The 23,106-nt window shown below is 40.9% G+C and overlaps 1 protein-coding gene across 4 annotated transcripts in view; it reads left to right on the top strand.

Annotated features, from left to right (window-relative positions):
• fynb (FYN proto-oncogene, Src family tyrosine kinase b) overlaps positions 1-23,106 on the top strand; it is a 96,414-nt gene that overhangs the window by 57,466 nt on the left and 15,842 nt on the right. For all 4 annotated transcript variants that reach the window (XM_032542438.1, XM_032542436.1, XM_032542439.1 and 1 more), the window contains 4 exons: positions 292-388; positions 14,162-14,260; positions 16,739-16,842; positions 18,209-18,358. In XM_032542438.1, coding sequence (XP_032398329.1) covers positions 292-388; positions 14,162-14,260; positions 16,739-16,842; positions 18,209-18,358 — 450 coding nt within the window. The remainder of the gene's footprint in view (positions 1-291; positions 389-14,161; positions 14,261-16,738; positions 16,843-18,208; positions 18,359-23,106) is intronic.

The following is a 23,106-nucleotide window of genomic DNA, read 5'->3' as shown; positions in this document are numbered from 1 at the left end:
GCGTTGGCTGACACTTAGACTTTTTAGTAACATTTTCAACACAGGACTTTTACTTGTAACGGAGTATTTTTTAGGTATTAGTACTTTTACTCACATAAAGGATCTGAATACTTCTTCCACCGCTTGTTCCTAGTACAGTCAACATGACTGACTTCTATTCCAACCTGAGATGGATCCTTATTTACTCAGTGTGCTGCATCAGCCAGTGCGGCCTCAGTTAAACATGATTCTGAGCTTCATTTTCTCTCGTTAATCTGCTGAGCGCTGACACCGTTTGTATCTCTCCTGCAGGAGTCACCCTCTTTGTGGCACTTTATGACTACGAGGCGCGAACAGAAGACGACCTCAGCTTCAGGAAAGGAGAACGGTTCCAGATTATCAACAGCACGTAAGTCGCTACAGCTGCTTATCAGACGGCCTGCACTTGTTTTATAGGGGATGGTGCTGCTGGGAGGGGAGCCCACAGGGCTGAGGTAGAAGTGGCAGGTTGTACATGGAAAAGTAGTGTTTTGGTTTAATAATCTGGAGCCAGCCAAACGGAATTCTCTTCACTTGACTGACAAAGTAATTTACAGGCGTATAAAAGGCTTCAATCCAATGAAAATGAAAGCTATAGTGCTTAGTTTCTGTTGCCCCCATGAGCGATTCTAAGTAATGACAACGAAACCGCCGACACGTCCACATAATACAAGCCTTCTGGGATCCCGCATAGGTGCCGAACGCCACAATCTTCTGAACAAATTGAGTGCTTTTACTTTTAGTAGTTTTAAAAGTACTTGATGATTAGGGCTGGGCGATATGGAGAAAATCTAATTTTACATTATTTTTTACCAAATACCTCGATGTCGACACCACAACGAAATTGTAGTGTTGAATATTGGTGCTTTCCCAAAATATTTACACAATGAGATTTTTGATAAGTAATCATCAGTAATCATCATTTGCCAGCTCTTTAGCCATCGTGTCCACAGCTTGTGGACGGTTTTCATGTTGGTTCTGTCCACATGAGGCTGTGTCTCAGCCTGCTGGACTGACCCTGCCTCTCGGTTTGTTTGGGTTGCTGCAGTGGTGCAGTGACATTTGAGGAGGCTCAGGAGACTGCTGGGACTGTGCTCCGACCTGATTCTCTTCTAGATTTGGTGGTAATTATGCTGCTCTGTGCAAGTGCTGTGCAGTACTGCAGAGGGGGGCGGCAGGTTTACTGTGACTCCATTGTTTCAGAATTACGCTGATGACCTGTATGTAGCATCACTCAACTGCTAGCTCTCATTTCTGTGCAAATAGGTAAACACACAGCCAGTAGATGACACTGTATTTGGTTGTTATCTTGGATCCTGGATATCCAGGCCAGTGTAGTTTCACAATGAAGTCAATTATTTTGGTTTTTCAAGTGAAATAAAACTGAAACTATGGGAATGTTGTTGTTGGCACTGATCTCCTGATTTGGACCATACTGTGCCTGAGCTCAACTGCAAACTTTGATCATGTGTAAACAGTCTTTGGATGTGTTTGTATGACTGTTCCAGACAACCCTTGGTTTCCATTCATGTATGTACTGTATGGAAATTAATTAGCAGTGCAGACTGATTTGAAAACTCTTAAAGGTCTTATGACATGCTTCTTTTTGGATGTTTTATATAGACCTAATACTGTATCTGAAGTCTCTTTTATATAGACCTTAGTGGTCCCCTAATACTGTATCTGAAGACTCTTTTATATAGACCCTTAGTGGTCCCCTAATACTGTATCTGAAGTCTCTTTATATACAGACCTTAGGGTCCCCTATACTGTATCTGAAGTCTCTTTATATAGCCCTTAGTGGTCCCCTATACTGTATCTGAAGTCTCTTTTATATAGACCTTAGTGGTCCCTAATACTGTATCTGAAGTCTCTTTACATAGACCTTAGTGGTCCCCTAATACTGTATCTGAAGTCTCTTTATATATCCCTTAGTGGTCCCCTAATACTGTATCTGAAGTCTCTTTATATAGACCATAGTGGTCCCCTAATAATGTATCTGAAGTCTTTTTATATAGACCATAGTGGTCCCTAATACTGTATCTGAAGTCTCTTTCCCAAAATTCAGCCTTGGTGCAGAATTATAGCCACTAGAGCCAGTCCCACAATGAGCTTTCTTTAGTACCATTTCTGAGTCTGTAGCTAATGAGGAGGAGAGGGGGGGCAAGGTGGAGGGTGGGGGTATGGCCTTGACCAACTGCCATGCTTTGCTTGTTTGCAAGCCACGATGTCTCTCTCTCATGGACGGGCCAAATTCTCTGAGTGGGCAAAGCAGAGAAAGGGGAGGTAACCTTTCCCCTCGTGATGTCATATGGGGGAAAATTTGAGATCGGCCCATCTGAGCTTTCATTTTCTCAAAGGCAGAGCAGGATACCCAGGGCTCGGTTTACACCTATCACCATTTCTAGCCACCGGGGGGCCATAGGCAGACTGGGGGAATTCATATTAATGTTAAAAACCTCATAAAGTGAAATTGTTATGCCATGGGACCTTTAATGTAGACTTAAGGTTTACTGTGATGGATTACAGAAGTCTATGTTACGTATTTATTTCAGTAGCCCAAAGAAATCAATAGAGGCCAATGGCCAACTGAAATTGTGAACAAAATGCATCAGAATTTCTAAAAAATCAGCAGTATGCTTTGCAAAATGACAAACTGTGATGTACTAAAACTGCTAATACATTCAAAACCACTGATGTCTGATCTTTTAAGATTCTGTTAAATCAGACAAATACTAAAAATGAAATAAATATGACTTTTTAGAATTTATACTGTGAACATACATTTCCTTTTTTTCCCAACGTAAGCAACACTGCTGTTTTCTTTTGAATATGAAATTGCTTCTAGTGCAAATTTTGTTCAGTTTATGAAATAAACCGACAAAGCCAGTCGTAACAAATACTGTAAGTCTGCCCCATTTATGGCAAGTTGCTGTACCACCGTCACCACACAAACGTCTTTACTGGGAAAAAGCACAAATTCAAAGAGCAATAAACAATATAAAATCATGACACTGAATATCACAATGAATCAGACCTGTCTTTATTTAGACACTTAGCCCCAAGTTGTTGTCTGCAGGTCTCCCTCTTAGGCTGCTGCGACCACAGCAGCCTCCACCAATCAGAGTGGTGTGGTGAGGTCTGGTAATTCGGGGGTTATATAAGCCTGGGAGAAATTAGGTCCTATATGTTATAGGCTGATTTCATTATCTTTAGATTCATTACATTTAAATTTGGTAAACACAAATAAAGGATGCAGTATTTCCCTAACAGGAGGAAATTCCTAGCTTTGAATGTATGTTTATGAATCCAAATAATGACACAACATGTCTAACCTTTATTTTGATGATATACTACTTTCCAAAAGGTTTCCTGTACAGATCGATGTCATTTGGAATTATAGGGAAAGAGGAGAAAGGGAGTCGATTGGTATGCTAATTAATTCCAATTATTAATTGTCAATCATGCTAGCATGACCTAGGGAGTCAAGCATACCCCTCAACATATATAACAGAGACGTTTGTACAATAATAAATGAATAATGAAAATTTACTGTATTTGCTTAAGTTTAAATCAAGCTTTTTGTTGTTGTTCTTTTCAGGTAATTTAATCAGAGATGATTAAGAAATTGTCTTTTAACTGTCTCTTTTAAGGTGTCTGTGAGTCGTTTTGCAGACCTAGAATCATGAGCTTGGTAGTTCTGGAATCCAGGCAGCCCTGGTTGTGTGTGTCAGTATGTACTGGAATCAGAAAAGTGTTTATTGCCACAGTAAGTAACACCTACTGGGAATTTGCCTTGGTGATTGAAGCATACATACAAAAACAAATAAAAAATAGAAATAAATACAGAAACAGAAACGAATATATACAATATAGCTGTTTAGAAAAAGGAGGGTGCAGAATGCTGGACATATATAAATGTGCAATGGGCAGATGTTTAGTCCAGGATGAAGGTTAGTGCAAAGTGGAGTGACTAGGGATATGTAGCCTGGAAGGTGAAATCTAGGGCAACAACAGCACATAAAGTGCACAAAGAACCTGCCGCCATTAGTGCAACTCTCACCCTTGGCTAAGTGTTAATGTAGTTCAAAAATTAGTCAAAATAAGGCTTGTTAATGCAGCGCGAGTGTTGCATTTATTGAAGTTTTCCTCCAAACAAGCACAAACGTATTAATGCTTGTGCCACATAAATCCTCTCCTGATGAATTGTTGCTGTACACGACTGCCTTATCATCTCCGCCTCTGGCCCAGCAAGGTCAGTCTTCCTCTTCACCACACCCGGTTAGCATCCTGTCCCAGTTAGCATCTTGCACATTCCAGCACACACCTCGGCCCCCGCTGGGCCTCAGCCAGAGCAGGAAGACACCGTCATTAGAGCCGAGACTGCCTCCTCTTCCTCTTCTTCTTCGCCCTCCCCACCTTCCCCCCTCTCTCCTCTCCACCTCCCTCGTCCACCCACGCCTCACTGCTTCAACCAGCCTCATATATGGACAGGGTGTCTTCCAGCCGCCCACACTGTCCCCTGCTGGACAAAGGTGATAAAAGGCTGAAATCCTCATTTACTCCAGCCTGTCAGAGCTGGCAGAAAGCGGGGGTGGCACGAGGGGGGGGGGCAGAATTTCAGTCGGAAATTATAGGAAATATAGGAAAGGATAGAACAACATAATATATTTCTGCTAAATAAAACATCAAATTCATTATTAGTTTCACTTTTCATTTTAAACAAATTGTTTATCAGAATACAATATTTACTTATAATACTTTTTCAAAGAATACACATTTTCTATAGTTTCCATGGTATCAGAATTTTGGACAGTCGTCATGGTAACATTAATAGGTCATGTGACAAGGGCTGGAAAAATTGGCAGAACAGGCAGCCAAGTGACAGTACTCTGATCCCTTGGAATTTGTCAGATCGACAGCACTCTGGACCAATAGATGGGAGGGGGCACCAGTGCCCCCCTTCTAGCCCCGCCCCTGGCAGGAAGTGGCTGTCAGATGCCCGAGCAGGGAGAGATCCCAGCTGATGAAGGCGCCGTTGTCCCATTTTGTTTTGTGATGGCATCCTTCAGGCAACAGCCTCCATCCCTGAGTGTTTATTAGGCACGGTGGTCACCTCAGGCTTTTTATGACCCCCTGTGAGTGTAAATTGTGACGCTTGATCAGACACAATCAGAAAATAGCTTGTGTTTTTTGCAGAATGCTAGAAATCAACGCTGTTAGTAAATGAAGTGACTTTTGTTCTGACTGAGCTGCTAGGCTATGAATAAACACGCTGTGGTGTTGTGAATGGCTGACTGTACTGTATTCTGTCAGCAGCGGTCACCATGGGGCCAGAGGATTCAGAGACAAGAGGGAGCTTCTTTGTGTACTCTTGTCGTTGCTTTGTCTTTTTGTGGCAGGGCAGAGTTGGTTTAAGGAGGTATGTTTTCTGGAGACAAAAGAGGCAGCGGGACAGACTGGGACCCACCCCGCCCCGTCTGTTTATGTCTCTCCAACTCCGTGCAAACACACATACCGACACATCTTACACCGCACAAACACATTCTCTCGCTCCAGCATACTCTTCTCTCTCAAAAGGCGGATTGTTGAGGCTCCATCTCTCTCTCCTGAGGGATCCTCCATGAACAAAGGGAAGCAGGCCTATTTCTGCCTGGGACGTTGTCCCCAGGCGATCCCCCACCATGGCTTTATTCAGAATAAATGAAAGACCAACAACGCCTCTCCTCCCCTTTTCCTCCACTCCCTTCTCTCTCGCTCTCTCTCCCTCTCCCTCCATGTCTTTCTCTGTCTTCAGCATCCCTCTTACACAGCCGAAGACATTCCCTCCTGGTGCGTAAGAGATGTGATAGAGACAAGCACGGGGTGGCACAGTGTGCCGGAGTACAGTGATGGGGGAAGGAAATGTACATGAGTGATTGTGCATTCATGTGAAAGCACTGGTAATGATGGGAAACCATTACTGCTAGCTGTCCCTTAAAGTGCAACTCTTGCCAAAATGCAACCTAGGGTCTTTTTGGGAATGTACCCGAGTCAAACTTTAGTTTAAAAGCATAATTAAGACAGAAGCGCCACTTTTAAGATTTACCCTATTCTAGTTTTTTGGTCAAATGGCTTTTTGAATGGGAGTGCTAGGGGCACTAATAGGAAGCCATCAAAATCCCTATTTTTAAAACACTAAGAAGGCTCGACACAACATGAGACTTTGCTCCAAGTATCACCAGGGGCTCTACACATGAATCAGCATTGAGAACATTGTTTGTGTTCAAAGAGTTTACTAAAAAGAAAGGTTTTAACAACTCACTTAGCTGTTGATAGAATTGTGAGATTAACCTTCATTTTGGCCTAGCAAACTTTGTAGTTTTTTTCACATGTTGTTGCAACAGCTAGTAATGTTAGAAAAACTACAACACCAGATCTAGGTAGACCGGAAACAAAACAACAGGCACGCCGCACGCACACCGTTTGGGCTTGTGAGCCGGCCAAGGCGTAGTAACGTTAGGTTTTGAGTGGATGACAAGCGCCAGACGCTGAAATGGATTCCAATAAGATTCTGAATGGAAAGTTAACTTTTTTAAAGTTGCTAAATGGTTCCAGTGATAAGACCAATGTGATCTGTGGGTTTGGTTGTTGTGAACTGAGCTATCATCGCAGCACGGCCAGTCTGAAATACCACTTGATGGCCAAGCACACTGCTGATGCCAATTCCCCCCCCCCCCCCCCCCCCCCCCCCCCCCTCGTCAAAGTATTTTTTTCAACCTTTTATTGATGGGCAGTGTTACATTGTGTGAGAGATTATTCGCTCCCAATGAGAATGTAATGTGTAAATTTGAACACTACAGTAGGCTATATGACAATGTTGTTTACAAAACAAAAAAAACTTTTACACAAAGTGAGCCGATCCACTTTTCCATGTTGATAAGAGAATTAACATGAGAAAAAATAATGGGACACAAAGAAATAAAGGGACATTTAGAATAGATTAAAATGTGCGATTAATTGCAAGTTAACTATGACATTAATGCGATTAATCGCGATTAAATATTTTAATTGTTTGACAGCACTGATATATATCTGATTAAAATAGTAAATAAATGTCTGAATTTAAATTTTGTACATTTTTTACTTTTACTTGTTGAATTTAAAACAGATGAAAGGACATCATTTCCAAAATTCTTTTATTGAACATTGAATAAAACAAAAGAGGAAGTAACATTACAAAGGGCAGTTTTTTGCTGATAATTTCTTTCAACTAACAAAAAAGTGTTTTGCGATACCTCGCGGCCTTTCGCGGTTTGTGTGTGTTGAGCCAGCTGATACCGCGATGGTGATAAAAACAATGATATATTGTGCAGCCTTACTTTAGACAGGCATTCTCGTCGATCAGTTGGTGGAATGATTGCAAGCATTTTAACGTTGAGAAAAGCTCAGGTTCTCATCCTGATAAACTGAAGCTCAGCTTTTATAAATGGAAAGATATGAGGAAGGAGGAGGTGTGATGGACTTTTTGAACTCTGAGTGTGGAATTATGAAAGGAGGAAAAGATGAAACACGAGCAATGTGAGGTAGGGAGGAAGATGAAAGATGAGGAGCTGAGTGAGTGGACAAATGAAGTCAATCAGAGGTGCAGAGAGGGATGGATGGGCCCAGAGAGAGAGAGCTGGTGGTTAGTGAGGAAGAGACATCAGAGAGACACTAATGGCTGTGTGGGTGTCCAGGCGGAGGAGTCTTTAGGACATTCAGCAGACGCACATTTACAAAGCGGCTGAACTTCAGACAGCAATTGAGTGCAGAGGCTGATGCAACAGCAGCACATGTTATATAAAAGAGATTCGAACGAGTACAGTTTAGGGGACCACTAAGTCTATTATAAAAGAGACTTCAGATACCGTATAGGGGACCACAAGGTCTATAAAAAGAGACTTCAGATACAGTATTAGGGGACCACTAGGTCTATATAAAAGAGACTTCAGATACAGTATAGGGGACCACTAAGGTCTATATAAAAGAGACTTCAGATACAGTTAGGGGCCACTAAGGTCTATATAAAAGAGACTTCAGATACAGTATTAGGGGACCACTAAGGTCTATATAAAAGAGATTTCAGATACAGTATTAGGGACCACTAGGCTATATAAAAAGAGACTTCAGATACAGTATTAGGGACCACTAAGGCCTATATAAAAGAGACTTAGATACAGTATTAGGGAGACTAAGGTCTATGTAAAGAGACTTGAGATACAGTATTAGGGGACCACTAAGTCTGTATAAAAGAGACTGAGATACAGTATTAGGGGACCTAAGGTCTATATAAAAGAGACTTCAGAACAGTATTAGGGGCATCATAGGTTATATAAAGAGACTTCAGATACAGTATTAGGGGACCACTAAGGTCTATATAAAAGAGATTCAGATACAGTATTAGGGGACCACTAAGGTCTATATAAAGAGATTCAGATACAGTATTAGGGGACCACTAAGGCTATATAAAAGAGACTTGAGATACCGTATTAGGGGATCCACTAAGGTCTATGTAAAAGAGACTTGAGATACAGTATTAGGGACCACTAAGGTCGTATAAAAGAGACTGAGATACAGTATTAGGGGACCACTAAGGTCTATGTAAAAGAGATTCAGATACGTATTAGGGGACCACTAAGGTAGATTAAAGAGACTCAGATACAGTATTAGGGGACACTAAGGTCTATATTAAAAAGAGACTTCAGATACAGTATTGGGGACCACTAAGGCTCTATAAAAGAGACTTCAGATACAGTATTAGGGGACCACAAGGCCTATATAAGAGACTTCAGATACAGTATTAGGGGACCACTAAGGTCTACATAAAAGAGACTTCAGATACAGTATTAGGGGCCACTAAGTCTATATAAAAGAGACTTAGATACAGTATTGGGGACCATAAGGTCTATATGAAAGAGACTTCAGATACAGCATTAGGGGACCCATAAGGTCTGTATAAAAGAGACTTCAGATCAGTATTGGGGACCACTAAGGTATATATAAAGAGACTTCAGATACAGTATTAGGGGAAACTAAGGTCTATGTAAAGAGACTTCAGAACAGTATAGGGGACCACTAAGGTCTATGTAAAGAGACGAGATACAGTATTTAGGGGCCACTAAGGTCTTATGTGAAAGAGACTTCAGATACAGATTAGGGGACCACTAAGGTCTATATAAAAGAGACTTCAGTATACAGTATTAGGGACGCACCCTAAGGTCTATATAAAAGAGACTTCAGAACCAGTATTAGGGACCACTAAGGCCTATAAAAAGAGACTTCAGATACAGTATTAGGGACCACTAAGGCCTATAAAAAAGCACTTAGATACAGTATAAGGGACCACTAAGGTCTAATAAAAGGATTTCAGATACAGTATTAGGGGACCTAAGGTCTATATAAAGAGACTTCAGATACGTATTAGGGGACCACTAAGGCCTATATAAAAGAGACTTACAGTACAGTATTAGGGGCACTAAGGCTATAAAAGAGACTAGATACATATAGGGGACCACTAAGGTCACTATAAAAGAGACTTCAGTTACAGTATTAGGGACCACTAAGGTCATATAGAGACTTCGATACAGCATTAGGGGACCACTAAGTCTTATGAAAGAGACTTCAGATACAGCATTAGGGGACCATAAGGTCTATATGAAAGAGACTTCAGATACAGCATTGGGGACCACTAAGGTCTATAGAAAGAGACTTTAGATACAGTTAGGGGACCACTAGGTCTGTATAAAGAGACTTCAGATACGTATTAGGGGACCACTAAGGTATATATAAAAGGACTTCAGATACCGTATTAGGGGACCACTAAGGTCTTGTAAAAGAGAACTAGATACAGTATTAGGGGACCACTAAGGTCTATGTAAAAGAGACTTGAGATACAGTATTAGGGGACACTAAGGTCTATATAAAAGAGACTTCAGATACAGTTTAGGGGGACCCAAGGTATCTTAAAAGAGCTTCAGATACGTATTAGGGGACCGCTAAGGTCTATATAAAAGAGACTTCAGATACGTATTAGGGACCACTGGCCTATATAAAAGAGACTTCAGATACAGGATTAGGGGACCACTAAGGCTATAAAAAGAGACTTCAGATACAGTATAAGGGGACCACTAGGTCTACAAAAAGAGATTCAGATACAGTATTAGGGGATACACAGGTCATATGAAAGAGACTTCAGATACAGCATTAGGGGACCCTAAGTCTATTAAAGAGACTTCAGTACAGTTTAGGGGACCACTAAGGTCTATATGAAAGGCGAATCAGATACAGCATTAGGGGACACAAGGTCTATATGAAAGAGACTTAGATACAGCATTGGGACCACTAAGGTCTATATGAAGAGGACTTCAGATACAGCATTAGGGGACCACTAAGGTATATATGAAGAGACTCAGATACAGCATTAGGGAACCACTAAGGTCTATATGAAAGAGACTTTATACAGTATTAGGGGGACACTAAGGCTGTATAAAAGAGACTTACGATACAGTATTAGGGGACCACTAAGGTATATATAAAAGAGATTTAGATACTTTATTGGGGACCACTAAGGTCTATTAAAAGAGACTTCGATACAGTATAGGGGACCACTAAGGTTATGTAAAAGAGACTTCAGTACAGTATTAGGGGACCATAAGGCCTATATAAGAGAATCAGATAGTTAGGGGACCACTAAGGTCTATGTAAAAGAACTCAGATACAGTATTAGGGGACCCTAAGGGTCTATGTAAAAGAGACTTCAGATACAGCATTGGGGACCACTAAGGTCTATGTATAAAAGAACTTCAGATACAGTATAGGGGACCACTAAGGTCTAGTAAAGAGACTTCAGAACAGTATTAGGGGACCACTAAGGCCTATATAAAGAGACTTCAGTACAGTATTAGGGGACCACTAAGGCTATATAAAGAGACTTCAGATACAGTATTAGGGGACCACTAAGGCCTATATAAAAGAGACTTCAGATACAGTATTAGGGGACCACTAAGGTCTATGTAAAAGAGAATTAGATACAGTATAGGGGACCACTAAGGTATAAAAAGAGACTTCAGATACATAGTTAGGGGACCACTAAGGTCTATGTAAAAGAACTTAGATACAGTATTAGGGGACCACTAAGGTCTATGTAAAAGAGACTCAGATACCGTATTAGGGGACCACTAAGGGCCTATATAAAAGAGACTTCAGATACAGTATTAGGGGACCACTAAGGTCTATGTAAAGAGACTTCAGATACAGTATTAGGGGACCACTAAGTCTATGTAAAAGAGACTTCAGATACAGTAGTATTAGGGGACCACTAAAGTCTATGTAAAAGAGACTTCAGATACAGTATTAGGGGACCACTAAGGTCTATGTAAAAGAGAATTCAGATACAGTATTAGGGGACCACAAGGTCTATATAAAAGAGACTCAGATCAGTATTAGGGGACCCTAAGGTCTATATGAAAGAGACTTCAGATACAGCATTAGGGGACCACTAAGGTCTTATGAAAGAGACTCAGATACAGCATTAGGGGACCACTAGGTCTATATGAAAGAGACTTCAGATACAGCATTAGGGGACCACTAAGGTCTATATGAAGAGGACTTCAGATACCATTAGGGGACCACTAAGGTCTATATGAAAGAGACTTTAGATCAGTATTAGGGGACCCATAAGGTCTGTATAAAAGAGACTTCAGATACAGTATTAGGGGACCATAAGGTATATATAAAGAGACTTCAGATACAGTTTAGGGGACCACTAAGGTCTATAAAGAGATTCAGATACAGTATTAGGGGACCACTAAGGTCTATGTAAAAGAGACTTCATACAGTATTAGGGGACCACTAAGGTCTATATAAAAGAGACTTCAGATACAAGATGGGGACCACTAAGGTCTTATAAAAGAGGACTTCAGATACAGTATTAGGGGACCGCTAAGGTCTATATAAAAGAGACTTCAGATACAGTATTAGGGGACCACTAAGGCCTATATAAAAGAGACTTCAGATACACGTTAGGGGACCATAGGCCATATAAAGAGGACTTCAGATACAGTATAAGGGCCACTAAGGTCTACATAAAGAGATTTCAGATACAGTATTAGGGACACTAAGGTCTATATGAAAGAGACTTCAGATACAGCATTAGGGGACCCAATAGGTCATATAAAAGAGACTTCAGTACAGTATAGGGGACCACTAAGGTCTATATGAAAGAGACTTCAGATACAGCATTAGGGGACCAATAAGGTCTATATGAAGAGATTCAGATACAGCATTAGGGGACCACTAAGGTCTATATAAGAGACTCAGATACGCATTAGGGGACACAAGGCATATGAAAGAGACTTCAGATACAGCATTAGGGGACCACTAAGGTCTTATGAAAGAGACTTAGATACAGGTATAGGGGACCACTAAGGTCTGTATAAAGAGACTTCAGATACAGTATTAGGGGACCAATAAGGTATTAAAAGAGATTTCAGATACAGTATTAGGGGACCACTAAGGTCTATTTAAAAGAGACTTCCGATACAGTATAGGGGACCACTAAGGTCTATGTAAAAGAGACTTCAGATACAGTATTAGGGGACCACTAAGGCCTATATAAAAGAGACTTCAGATACAGCATTAGGGGACCACTAAGGTCTATGTAAAAGAACTTCAGATACAGTATTAGGGGACCACTAAGGTCTATAGTAAAAGAGACTTCAGATACAGTATTAGGGGACCACTAAGGCCTATATAAAAGAGACATTCAGATACAGTATTAGGGGACACTAAGGTCTATGTAAAAGAGACTTCAGTAAAGATTAGGGGACCTAAGGTCTATAAAAAAGACTTCAGATACAGTATTAGGGGACCACTAAGCTATATAAAAGAGACTCAGATACAGTATTAGGGACACTAAGGCCTATATAAAAGAGACTTCAGATACAGTATTAGGGGACCACTAAGGTCTATATAAAAGAGACTTCAGATACGTATTAGGGGACCACTAAGGCCTATATAAAAGAGACTTCAGATACAGTATTAGGGCCACTAAGGTCTATGTAAAAGAGACTTCGATACAGTATTAGGGGACCACTAAGGTCTATATAAAAGAGACTTCAGATACAGTATTAGGGGACCACTAAGGTTATGTAAAAGAACTTCAGATACAGTATTAGGGGACCACTAAGGTCTATGTAAAAGAGACTTCAGATACAGTATAGGGGACCACTAAGGCCTATATAAAAGAGACTTCAGATACAGTATTAGGGGACCACTAAGGTCTAGTAAAGAGACTTCAGATACAGTATTAGGGGACCACTAAGTCTATGAAAAGAGACTTCAGATACAGTATTAGGGGACCACTAAAGTCTATGTAAAAGAACTTCAGATACAGTATTAGGGGACCACTAAGGTCTATGTAAAAGAGAATTCAGATACAGTATTAGGGGCACACTAAGGTCTATATAAAAGAGACTTGAAAAGTATTAGGGGACACTAGGTCTATATAAAGAGATCAGATACAGCATTAGGGGACCCCTAAGGTCATGTAAAAGAACTTAGATACAGTATTAGGGGGACCACTAAGGTCTATGTAAAGAGACTTCAGAACAGTATTAGGGGCCACTAAGGTCATGTAAAAGAGACTTCAGATACAGTATTAGGGGACCACAAGGTCTATATAAAAGAGACTTTAGATACAGCATTAGGGGACCACTAAGGTCTATGTAAAAGCATCCAAAGAGCACCATGTCATGGGACCTTTAAGTAACACTTTCAATGCAGGACCTTTACTTGTAACAGAGTATTTCTACAATGTGTTATTAGTACTTTTACTTAAGTAAAGGATCAGAATACTTCCTCCACCACTGGTGTGGTTGCAGGGCTAAGCACCCCCCAAACTGCCTTCCTCCACTCCACTCCCTACACACTCACTTGATCCTATAAGTTTTCCACATGGGTAGAATTAGGGAGCAAGTCCTACTAAAGCTGTATTTTTGATGTGTTCAATGGCACTGCCACAGGTCATGTCTACTCATATGAAATACAGTTTATCACTGTAATGTGCTTCTTCTGTTAATTCTCTTGTCCCTTTCTCCTAATCCTCTCTCTCTCTCTCTTTCAGTGAAGGGGACTGGTGGGACGCTCGCTCACTCACCACCGGTGGCAGCGGCTACATTCCCAGTAATTACGTGGCTCCAGTTGACTCCATCCAGGCTGAGGAGTAAGTAGTGTGTGTGTGTGTGTGTGTGTGTGTGTGTGTGTGTGTGTGTGTGTGTGTGTGTGTGTGTGTGTGCTCCACAGAGACCCATAGTACACTGGCCCTAGAATGTGCTCTGAAGTAGCTGGAGATTAGAGAAGGCAAGGCACATGTGCAGGCTAAACCTTCTGAGGAACAAAATTCAGGAGGAAAAGTAGTCATCATCCCACAGTTTCTACTTTCTCTGCAGGGCCTGATAAAATGGCATTCATGTGGCACTACAAAGAGATGAATTTAGAAATTGAAATGCCAGCCAGACTGTGGGTGAGAGGTCCATATATCTAAAGTTGGTGGGGGAGTTTTGTTAATGTAACAGTTCATTGAGTCCGTGAAAATGTATGAACTTTTGAGTTTCCCTCAAACATACGATGTCCTCATCATAAGTATCATATGGAAATAAAAGTATTTTTACTTTTCTCTACCTGTGTGTGGTTTTGTCTGTGACACAGACCTGACCCACCCACCCTTCAGTCAGAACAAGGCTTCTGAAGAACAATTAATTCAGTTCACTGTGAGGCAGAATCTCACTGATCTAACTCTGTTAGAACACTTTTTGTGTCTCATTGTTGCCCGTTGCTTTTGGTTGCAGTTTAAAGAGAAACAAGGGCAGCAGGCCTTGAACAAGTTGCGTCCATATGGTCTATATCAACGGCGTTTCATTTCCGGGATGTTCAGGTGCCGCCAGAAATTCCACAGCATGTCCCTAATATTCAGCCGGATGTCCGTCCCCTTCCATTTTCTTTGTGTTGGCGTTCTAACCTCTGGTGGATTTCTGAGGACTATGGTTAATTGCTCTTCAGAACTCTGCAGAGTAAATCTAGACAGCCAGCTAGACTATGTGTCCAATCTGAGTTTTCTGTCGCACAACTAAAACTTCTTTTGAACGTACACATGTTCCACCAAAACAAGTTCCTTCCAGAGGCTGTTTAACAGAGGCACCGTGGCTCCATCCGGCGCTTAGCACCGCTCAAGACGATTGTGATTGGTTAAAAGAAATGCCAATACACCAGAGCATGTTTTGCTCCCATGGTAGAAAACCGTGCTCTGCAGAGGAACAATAGCATCCCTAGTGGCTACAAGGCTGCCACCTGATGAAAGTGTTGGACAAAATGAAAAGCCTTTACCCACCCTGGGGCTAAAAAAAGGACCTTTTGTCCTGAGGGTGGCACTGAAGACAAAAGTGTCCATCATCTGGGAGGTATGAATATGCTCGATTAAGGTCACAGCAGCCTAACCAATATATTGTATAATGTCTTGTGTAAATGTTCATACATGTATTTTTTTTGACAAGTGGAAAGTATGGCTTCAAGGGATCACTTTAGGAAGAGTTAGAAGGTCAATTTTAGGATTTAATATCAGGGCTCCAACAACATCCAGAGAACTTTCTGTCTTAGTTGCCACAGTCAGACATCCTGCTGGAACAAACTTTTTTTAATACATGTTCTATACAAAACAACCAGCTATATCACCAGACAAAAGAATCGCCACAGATCGAACCACTGGGTCTGGAGAGTGTTCGTGCAGGCAGTCAGCCTGGCTCAGTCACATGTGCATGTGTCATGGGGATTTATTCATTCATATTTATTATACAGGAAAGTTAGAAAAAGTAATATTACATTACAATATAAAAAACGGGCCTGACTCAGTTTAAAGACTGGTTTTCAGCAGGTTCCTGTTCTGCAGAAACATAAAACATGGTTACAGCACGTCAGGACAGACATTAATACAAGACATCGATATGGAAAAAGAAATTTCGACAACTAAAAACAACAATACAGTTACATAAGGACAAAGACATTTATACAAGACACCAGCTGGGCTAGACAAATACGGACAATGCAAACAAGGCTTGGACAATACATGAGCAAATGAATTAATGCGTGCAAGTGTAACTGTTAAGAAGGAGCTGTCTTTTTGAAATATTTGATGGATGATAGTGTCCTGTGATACGGAATGTCATTCCAAATCTTGGTATATGTATTAAAAAAAAAAGATTTCTGACCAAAGTTGTTTTTGTTTGGGGGAACTGGAATAAGTGCCTGTGAGACCGACCTAGTGAGGCGACCTGGTCTCACGTGTATTGGAAAAAGTGCAACAAGTACGTAGGGAAAAGGATGTAGGGAAAAGTTGTGTTGATCCCAAGTGCTTTTATCAGGACAACAAAGTTCTTCCACACCATTAAGTCATCATGACAGGTGTGTAGAGTCAAAAGCTGTTGGTCACAATAGCCGCTTTCCGACCAGAGGGATTTTTGGCTTTTGCTACGTTCATCCTGCAAATTGTATGTTTTGTTTTGTGTGTTGTGTTCAAAATGAATAAGAAATTGTATATAGCGAAAAGAATTGAGCAAGAGAACAAGGAGTTCCTGCTGTAAATTATAATTATTATATACATTTTCAGAATTTTGTGTTTGAATTAACATGCCATGTCCTGTAATTGCAGCTGGTACTTTGGTAAACTGGGCCGTAAGGATGCAGAGAGGCAGCTGCTGTCTACCGGCAACCCTCGAGGAACCTATCTCATCCGGGAGAGTGAAACCACAAAGGGTAAAACCACAGACACGCAACCGATTCACTCACATTCACACCAGCCTGAGAGCATAATTACAGGAAGAACCTGTGGAAAACTCCATTAGTTTTTAAGTGCCTACCAAATTGTTTCCACAGCAGAAAGGGTGAAAAGAGGATCTGCAGTGATTTGCAGTACAACCAAAATATGGTGATGTTTGAAAATGTAACCATAAACCTCTAAATACAATTATCAACCTGATGAGCATAATATGGGTGCTTTAAGTGACAACTACTTGATTCTTCTGGGCTGGCTTCATTACACGTGTAACATATGCGGAGTGGACATTCCAACACTACGCTTCCACTATAATCTATGAAACAGCGGACCGAGAGCAGCGCGTAGTGGTGCGTATGCTCCGCGGAGATCCGCTCTACAAGTGTTAAAATAGGACAGTCTTCTATATTTTTTACGCGAGGTGTGTGTGGCCCTTTTACACAGAAATGGATCTTAAAGTTTTTTATATGTCTTTTTAATTAAACTAGCGATATACAGGAAACGACTTAAAGACTGTCAGTGAGCATATCAGCAGTTTCATTTTGGCAGTTTCTTTTTGTTATTTCTTTGACTAGTTGCCACAGTCAGACATCCCGCAGCAACAAAGTTTTTTTAATACATGTTGTATACAAAACAACCAGCTATATCCTCAGACAAAAGAATGGCCACAAAGCAAAGCGTTTGTGCGGGCAGTCAGCCGGGCTCAGTCACATGTGCATGTGCTACGGGGAAGTAGGGAAAAGAAAAACGTTTCCGGCATCTCTGCTCCGGGAACGGTCCAAATACGCTACACGTTAAATGTTGCCAAAGCGTTAGTCCCGTTCAATTGTTCTTTGATAAAATATAGAGCTGGCCGATATGGCAAAAACCAAATATCACCATATTTTTGACCATATTTTTATTTTTGATCTTGTAGGGTTGACTATTGGTGCTTCGACCAAATATTAACACAATAAGTGATTATTTAGTGATAAATAATCACTAATAAAGGGGAAATGATTTGGGTAAAGGCAAATAATAATGCAGCTAAAAACTCAAAATGACATCTCTTTACCGTAATGTAGCCTTTAAAACTAAGACATAGACACCACAACACTTGTTTCATATTACGATATTACGATTTCCAAAATTGAAAACGATATCTCTCCAATGACGATATGATATCGATAGATTGCCCAGCCCTAATGAGATGTTTCCTGAGTTAAATTGTAGAGAAGTTCTTGATGTTTGGCGTGGACTGTTTGTGTGTGTGTGTGTGTGTGTGTGTGTGTGTGTGTGTGTGTGTGTGTGTGTGTGTGTGTGTGTGTGTGTGTGTGTGTGTGTGTGTGTGTGTTTGTGTGTGTCCAGGGGCCTTCTCCTTGTCCATACGGGACTGGGACGAGGTGAAAGGTGACCATGTCAAGCATTATAAGATCCGCAAGCTGGACAGTGGCGGCTACTACATCACCACCAGGGCTCAGTTTGACACGCTGCAGCAGCTGGTTCAGCACTACTCAGGTACAGATGCTACGCTTTGGATGATTCACACTGCTTTTTACATCATGATTGACTATTACTTAGGAAAAGCTCAGAAGGCAAGGCAGGGCAACTTTATTTCATTTAGGAGAGACGTGTTTGCAGATATGCAAAAAGGTTTATTGTACAGCATAATAAAATGTAAAATTGTGAAAGAAAGGTGAAAGAAAGATTTGGGTGACTTAAGGTCCTTGCACACTGTGTCCAAAATTTTCGTATGCTTTTTTTGGTATCTGTCTTCCTAACAATAACAATACCAAATGTGACCCTCACTTTATCCTCGCTTCTCTCCGTGGACACTAGCATTACCTCGCTGGTTGTCCTCTCCGCCTGCGTCTTCTTGCCTTAGGCACCGCGGCTACCTGAAGGAATGTCGCTGTCTCCATCACTACACTGTTGCACTCCTTTTTTCTGTCTATGTTCTCATATTCACCTCCTCCATTCTCCTTCTCATCATCCTACTGGATATTACCATCTGACCCACTGACAGCAGGCTCATCTGAGTTGAGAAGTTGCACTCTACTCTGTGCTGCATTTCCGAATAGGCTCATACCTTCTGCTTGTTAAAACACACCAAAATGTTTGCCATGGATGCGAAAAACCACAGAAAATTTAACCCGTTCAAAAAAAATTTCAATGTCGGACAAAGATTTTGGATGCGGTGTGCAAGGACCTTTACACAGGAGCATTTAATAAACATTTAATCAAGGAGAGAATGAAGCAGGCAGTACAGTTTAACCACCGTGTGATATTGTGCAACTCTCTGAAGTTCCTGTCCTACTGAAGGTGGATTTAAATTCATGCTGGAGGCGTTACATTTAGCTGAACCTTTAAAGTAGGCTCCTTAAACACATACGCTAGCCTCTCTCTCTCTCTAAGTATGCTAACGTTTTAAAGGCTCACCGACCTCCAAAAGGAGACAGTCCTGAGGCATCTGTCTACGTAGACTCCTTAAATCTGCAGAGAGACAAACATAATTATACACCAACAGGTTTGGTTTGTAGAGACCGGCTGAATATCCTCGTCCCCTGACCTGTGACCTATGAATGATCTGACGTTGTCTTAGCTTTCCCTTTAGTCTCATCATAACATAACATGGTGTTTCTGGACATTTTACCACACTGGGAACTTTAGGATATGTTGTGGTTAATATTAGGACTTCTTACTTAGCAATAATACATAACACAGTACTACTGTTATTTTTTTAAGCGGACATTTAGGGATGCAGTCCAATATGTTTGTGAAAATAAGTCAAATTGAGTAGAAAAGGTTGATTTGCTAGCTCATAATTACTACCAAGACTAACTTTTGAGATAGAAATTGCATGTCTAAATGCGGGCGTGGGTTGCCCAGAGTTGGAGATATCGACTGTAGCGATGTCTTCTCTCAAATATAATGGAACTAGATGACATTTGGCTTGTGGTCCTCAAAGCGCCAAAAAATACATTTGAAAACCTCAACAGCAATGTCTCTTTCAGCACTGAATGAATGTGGTTTGTACTCAGTGGTCTGGCTGCCTTATGGCCCATGAAGCAATACATTGCCCACCCTGCATTAAAAAGGGAAACAGACAGATGTTGCCATAGAGAGATATGTTATGGTAAAGATGGAGAGCGTTGACACTGTGGCCTCATTTACCAGTAACTTCAAAGTCTTCTCTTCTGTCCGCCGTCCATTTCCCTAAATTGACCCAGAATGCATTAAGCAGACACTGTTACACTATAATTGCATCTGGTCTTCCAGCAGCCCATTTTCACATACAGGAAAAAGAGGTGGCACCCACCATGAGCAGGGGCGGAGCCAGACAAACCTAGACAGGGTTTTTTTCTCTCTTTTTTTGGCCTTTTTCTGGGGTTTTGCCGCTTTTTAAACGTTTTTGATTGCTTTTTCTGCTTTTGTTAACGTTTGTGTTGCTTTTTTTGACATATTTGTCTCTTTTCGGAATTCTTTTTAAAAGCATTTTTGCTTTTGTCACTTATTTCAACGTTTTTTTTCTGTTTTTTAAATCCTGTATCTTATTTTTCTAACTAACTGTCTTTAATATTCTGAAACCAGAACACAACACATGATTAGGAAGATTACTTTCCCCTCCTAACTAAAGAGAGGTAAATAGGTCAGGCTGCTTGATTGATATGCGGGTCCAGTCAGAGGGGAAATGACACAAAGTTGAAATTATTTGAAAATCCTAAAAGAGGCTGCAGCCCCAGTAGCTCCCCCCCCTACATTTGCTACCTTACATGCATCTTTGTTTATGAAAATGGCACAACTGGACAGTGAACAAGCTACATGATGTCACGTTAGAGTAGAAAAGCACTTTTTGGCACTCTTTTAAGCAGAGGGAGTTAGTGTGTGAGTAACATCTTGCATCATGTTATCCAGATGTGTGTGTGTTGACCCCTGTATCTGCACTGCTAACACATATCTGACACACAGATTTATGGGTGGATTATTCTCCTTAGTTGGACTGTTTTTCTTCTTTCTTCATTTTGTTTTCCTTTGTTTCTCTCTATGTGTCGGAGTAACGATGATATACAAAGTATAACTGAGTCTGTGTTTTATCGCTCTCCTCCTCCCTCTCACTGTATGAAAAAAAACGGATATTTATCCTGTCACGCTCTACTTGGCACTTTGACCTATCGATGTTTCAGCCCTAAAATCAACACCATGGATTTTCTGTGTGTATGTGTCATGGCACATTAACCGTCCCTTTACATTCTCACCATATATGAATTACCATTCCAGATGACGTTTGCAAATGACCTTGACTCTTTTCAGGGCTTGTGCTTTTAATTGCTTTCTGCTTTCCTGTGTGTTCATGTCTTTGCTAAAGAGCATATCGGGCATCATGTACTGTAGCTATTCTTCAGATGTAACTGGTCACATGAGAAAGCAAAATCACGTGGCCTTAAGAATCCCCTACGCTGCAAATGTGAATGCCGATGGTGTTTGAAGTGAGATTATGTCAGGTTTGAAAGAACGAACAGCCCATCCATCCTCTTGCAAATACAAAGTTGATTCCTAAGCAATAAAGACACTTTGCTAAATTCATCCAGTAAAATAAAGGAAACAGATGAAAAGTTAGACAAGGTTAGTCAAAATCATGAGATACTACGTTAAAATAAGTCAAAATTGGGTAGAAAATGTCAATCTCATAATTGTGACCTACTAAGTCAATTTTTTGATTTGTTATCTCATACATTTACCAATGTTGACTCAGTAAGTATTTATAAGATAGTAAATTACAATAATTTGGGGTACTTTGTCAAAAAAGTACTAGCTAGCATGAACTTCAGCTGTCTCCATGTAGCTCCCAGCTAAGCTCCTATAACTCACAACGCAGCTAGGAAACCAGAACAAGCTAACTAATGATAACGGAACCATTTTGGCTCAGTGGATGTTGATTTTAAAGTCATGTTAAAACTATTTCCCATCGTTCTTCCGATATCCAGCCACAGCCTGTCACTCCCCCCTTTACTATTGTTACTCGGTACGTAACGTTAGCTCACATTGCATGAGATTAGCCAACGTTAGCCAACCTATTTATAAAAAAAAAAATCACATTTGAATAGTAATCTCAGTCCTCCAATAGTATTGATTTTCTATCATTCGAATTATGTTCAACTTTCAGAATTTGTTCCAACAGATCTAATATAAAGAGGTTTACTCCTCCATGCAGCGGCTGTGGGTTTGACTCCGACCTGTGGCCCTTTGCTGCGTGTCATTCCCAGGGTTGAACCTGAAGTTACCTCATTAACGCCAAATCTTGCTTTGTAGTACAGGCCTCTGGTCTATGTCCATTCATTCATTCATTGTCCCCAGGTTGGATCAGTGGCGGTTTTTCAAACTACCACTTGGTGGCGCCAAAGTTAGAAATAAAATGAGCTATTTTTAAAAAAGGTTTAGAAAGCCAAAAGTTAATGTGAAGTCAAATCTAGTTTAGCAAGTTGTATAATTGCTCCCTCACAAAGATTGAGAGCTGACAGATTTAAAAAACAAAAAAAGGTTTCATGGGGGAATAATGGATCATAGCACAAAATGAATCATTTAAAGCTGCCAAGCCTTTCTAGGAAGCACCGACTGTTTTGATGCGTGGTGCGTGGTTACGGTCCACATATTGACAGGTTTTATGACAGCCAGCACAGTGAACATAGAGCTGTATTGATTTCTGAGTGGAGCAGCTGAGGCAGCTTCAATGGCCGAGCTGCAGGTTGAACACTCCCGAAGGTGAGACGTGAGACCTTTATCTCGTTTTTACTGCCTCGTGCAAACAACCTCGGGCCTTATCACTTTAAGGGGATGGTGTCTCACTGGATATTGAGGTGGTGTTGTCAAGCATACACAGCCAGAGAGGATCGAAGTGGAAGCAGCTGGTAATTCCACTCAGTTGCCTAAACAAGCATGGTCGTTCGTGCATAAAGTCCCTGTGCTCCATCTTTATGTTTTTGCCGTACATTTCCCAGAAGAGTGACTGGCAGCCAGGGCTTTCTCTTGACATAATTTACTGTCATTATCGTAAAGTGTATGGGAGTTGTAGACTCCATTAGCCATAGTGAGCCATAACATAGATCCCTACTTTTTCTATGACCTGAGCCCACACTTGCGGCTTTGGTTCTCCAGCTTTAGCAGCAAGATGACAGACTTTTTCTGCATATTTATTTAGCAAGATAGGGGCCCACTACAAAAAGACTCAAATGTACAACAGAGAAAACCATGCCCTAAACAACATTTTA

The sequence above is a fragment of the Etheostoma spectabile genome, chromosome 18, assembly GCF_008692095.1.
Source record: "Etheostoma spectabile isolate EspeVRDwgs_2016 chromosome 18, UIUC_Espe_1.0, whole genome shotgun sequence".
Classification (NCBI taxonomy): domain Eukaryota; kingdom Metazoa; phylum Chordata; class Actinopteri; order Perciformes; family Percidae; genus Etheostoma; species Etheostoma spectabile.
The sequence above is the reverse complement of the archived record's forward strand: the minus strand, read 5'-3'. Positions and strand labels throughout refer to the sequence as shown.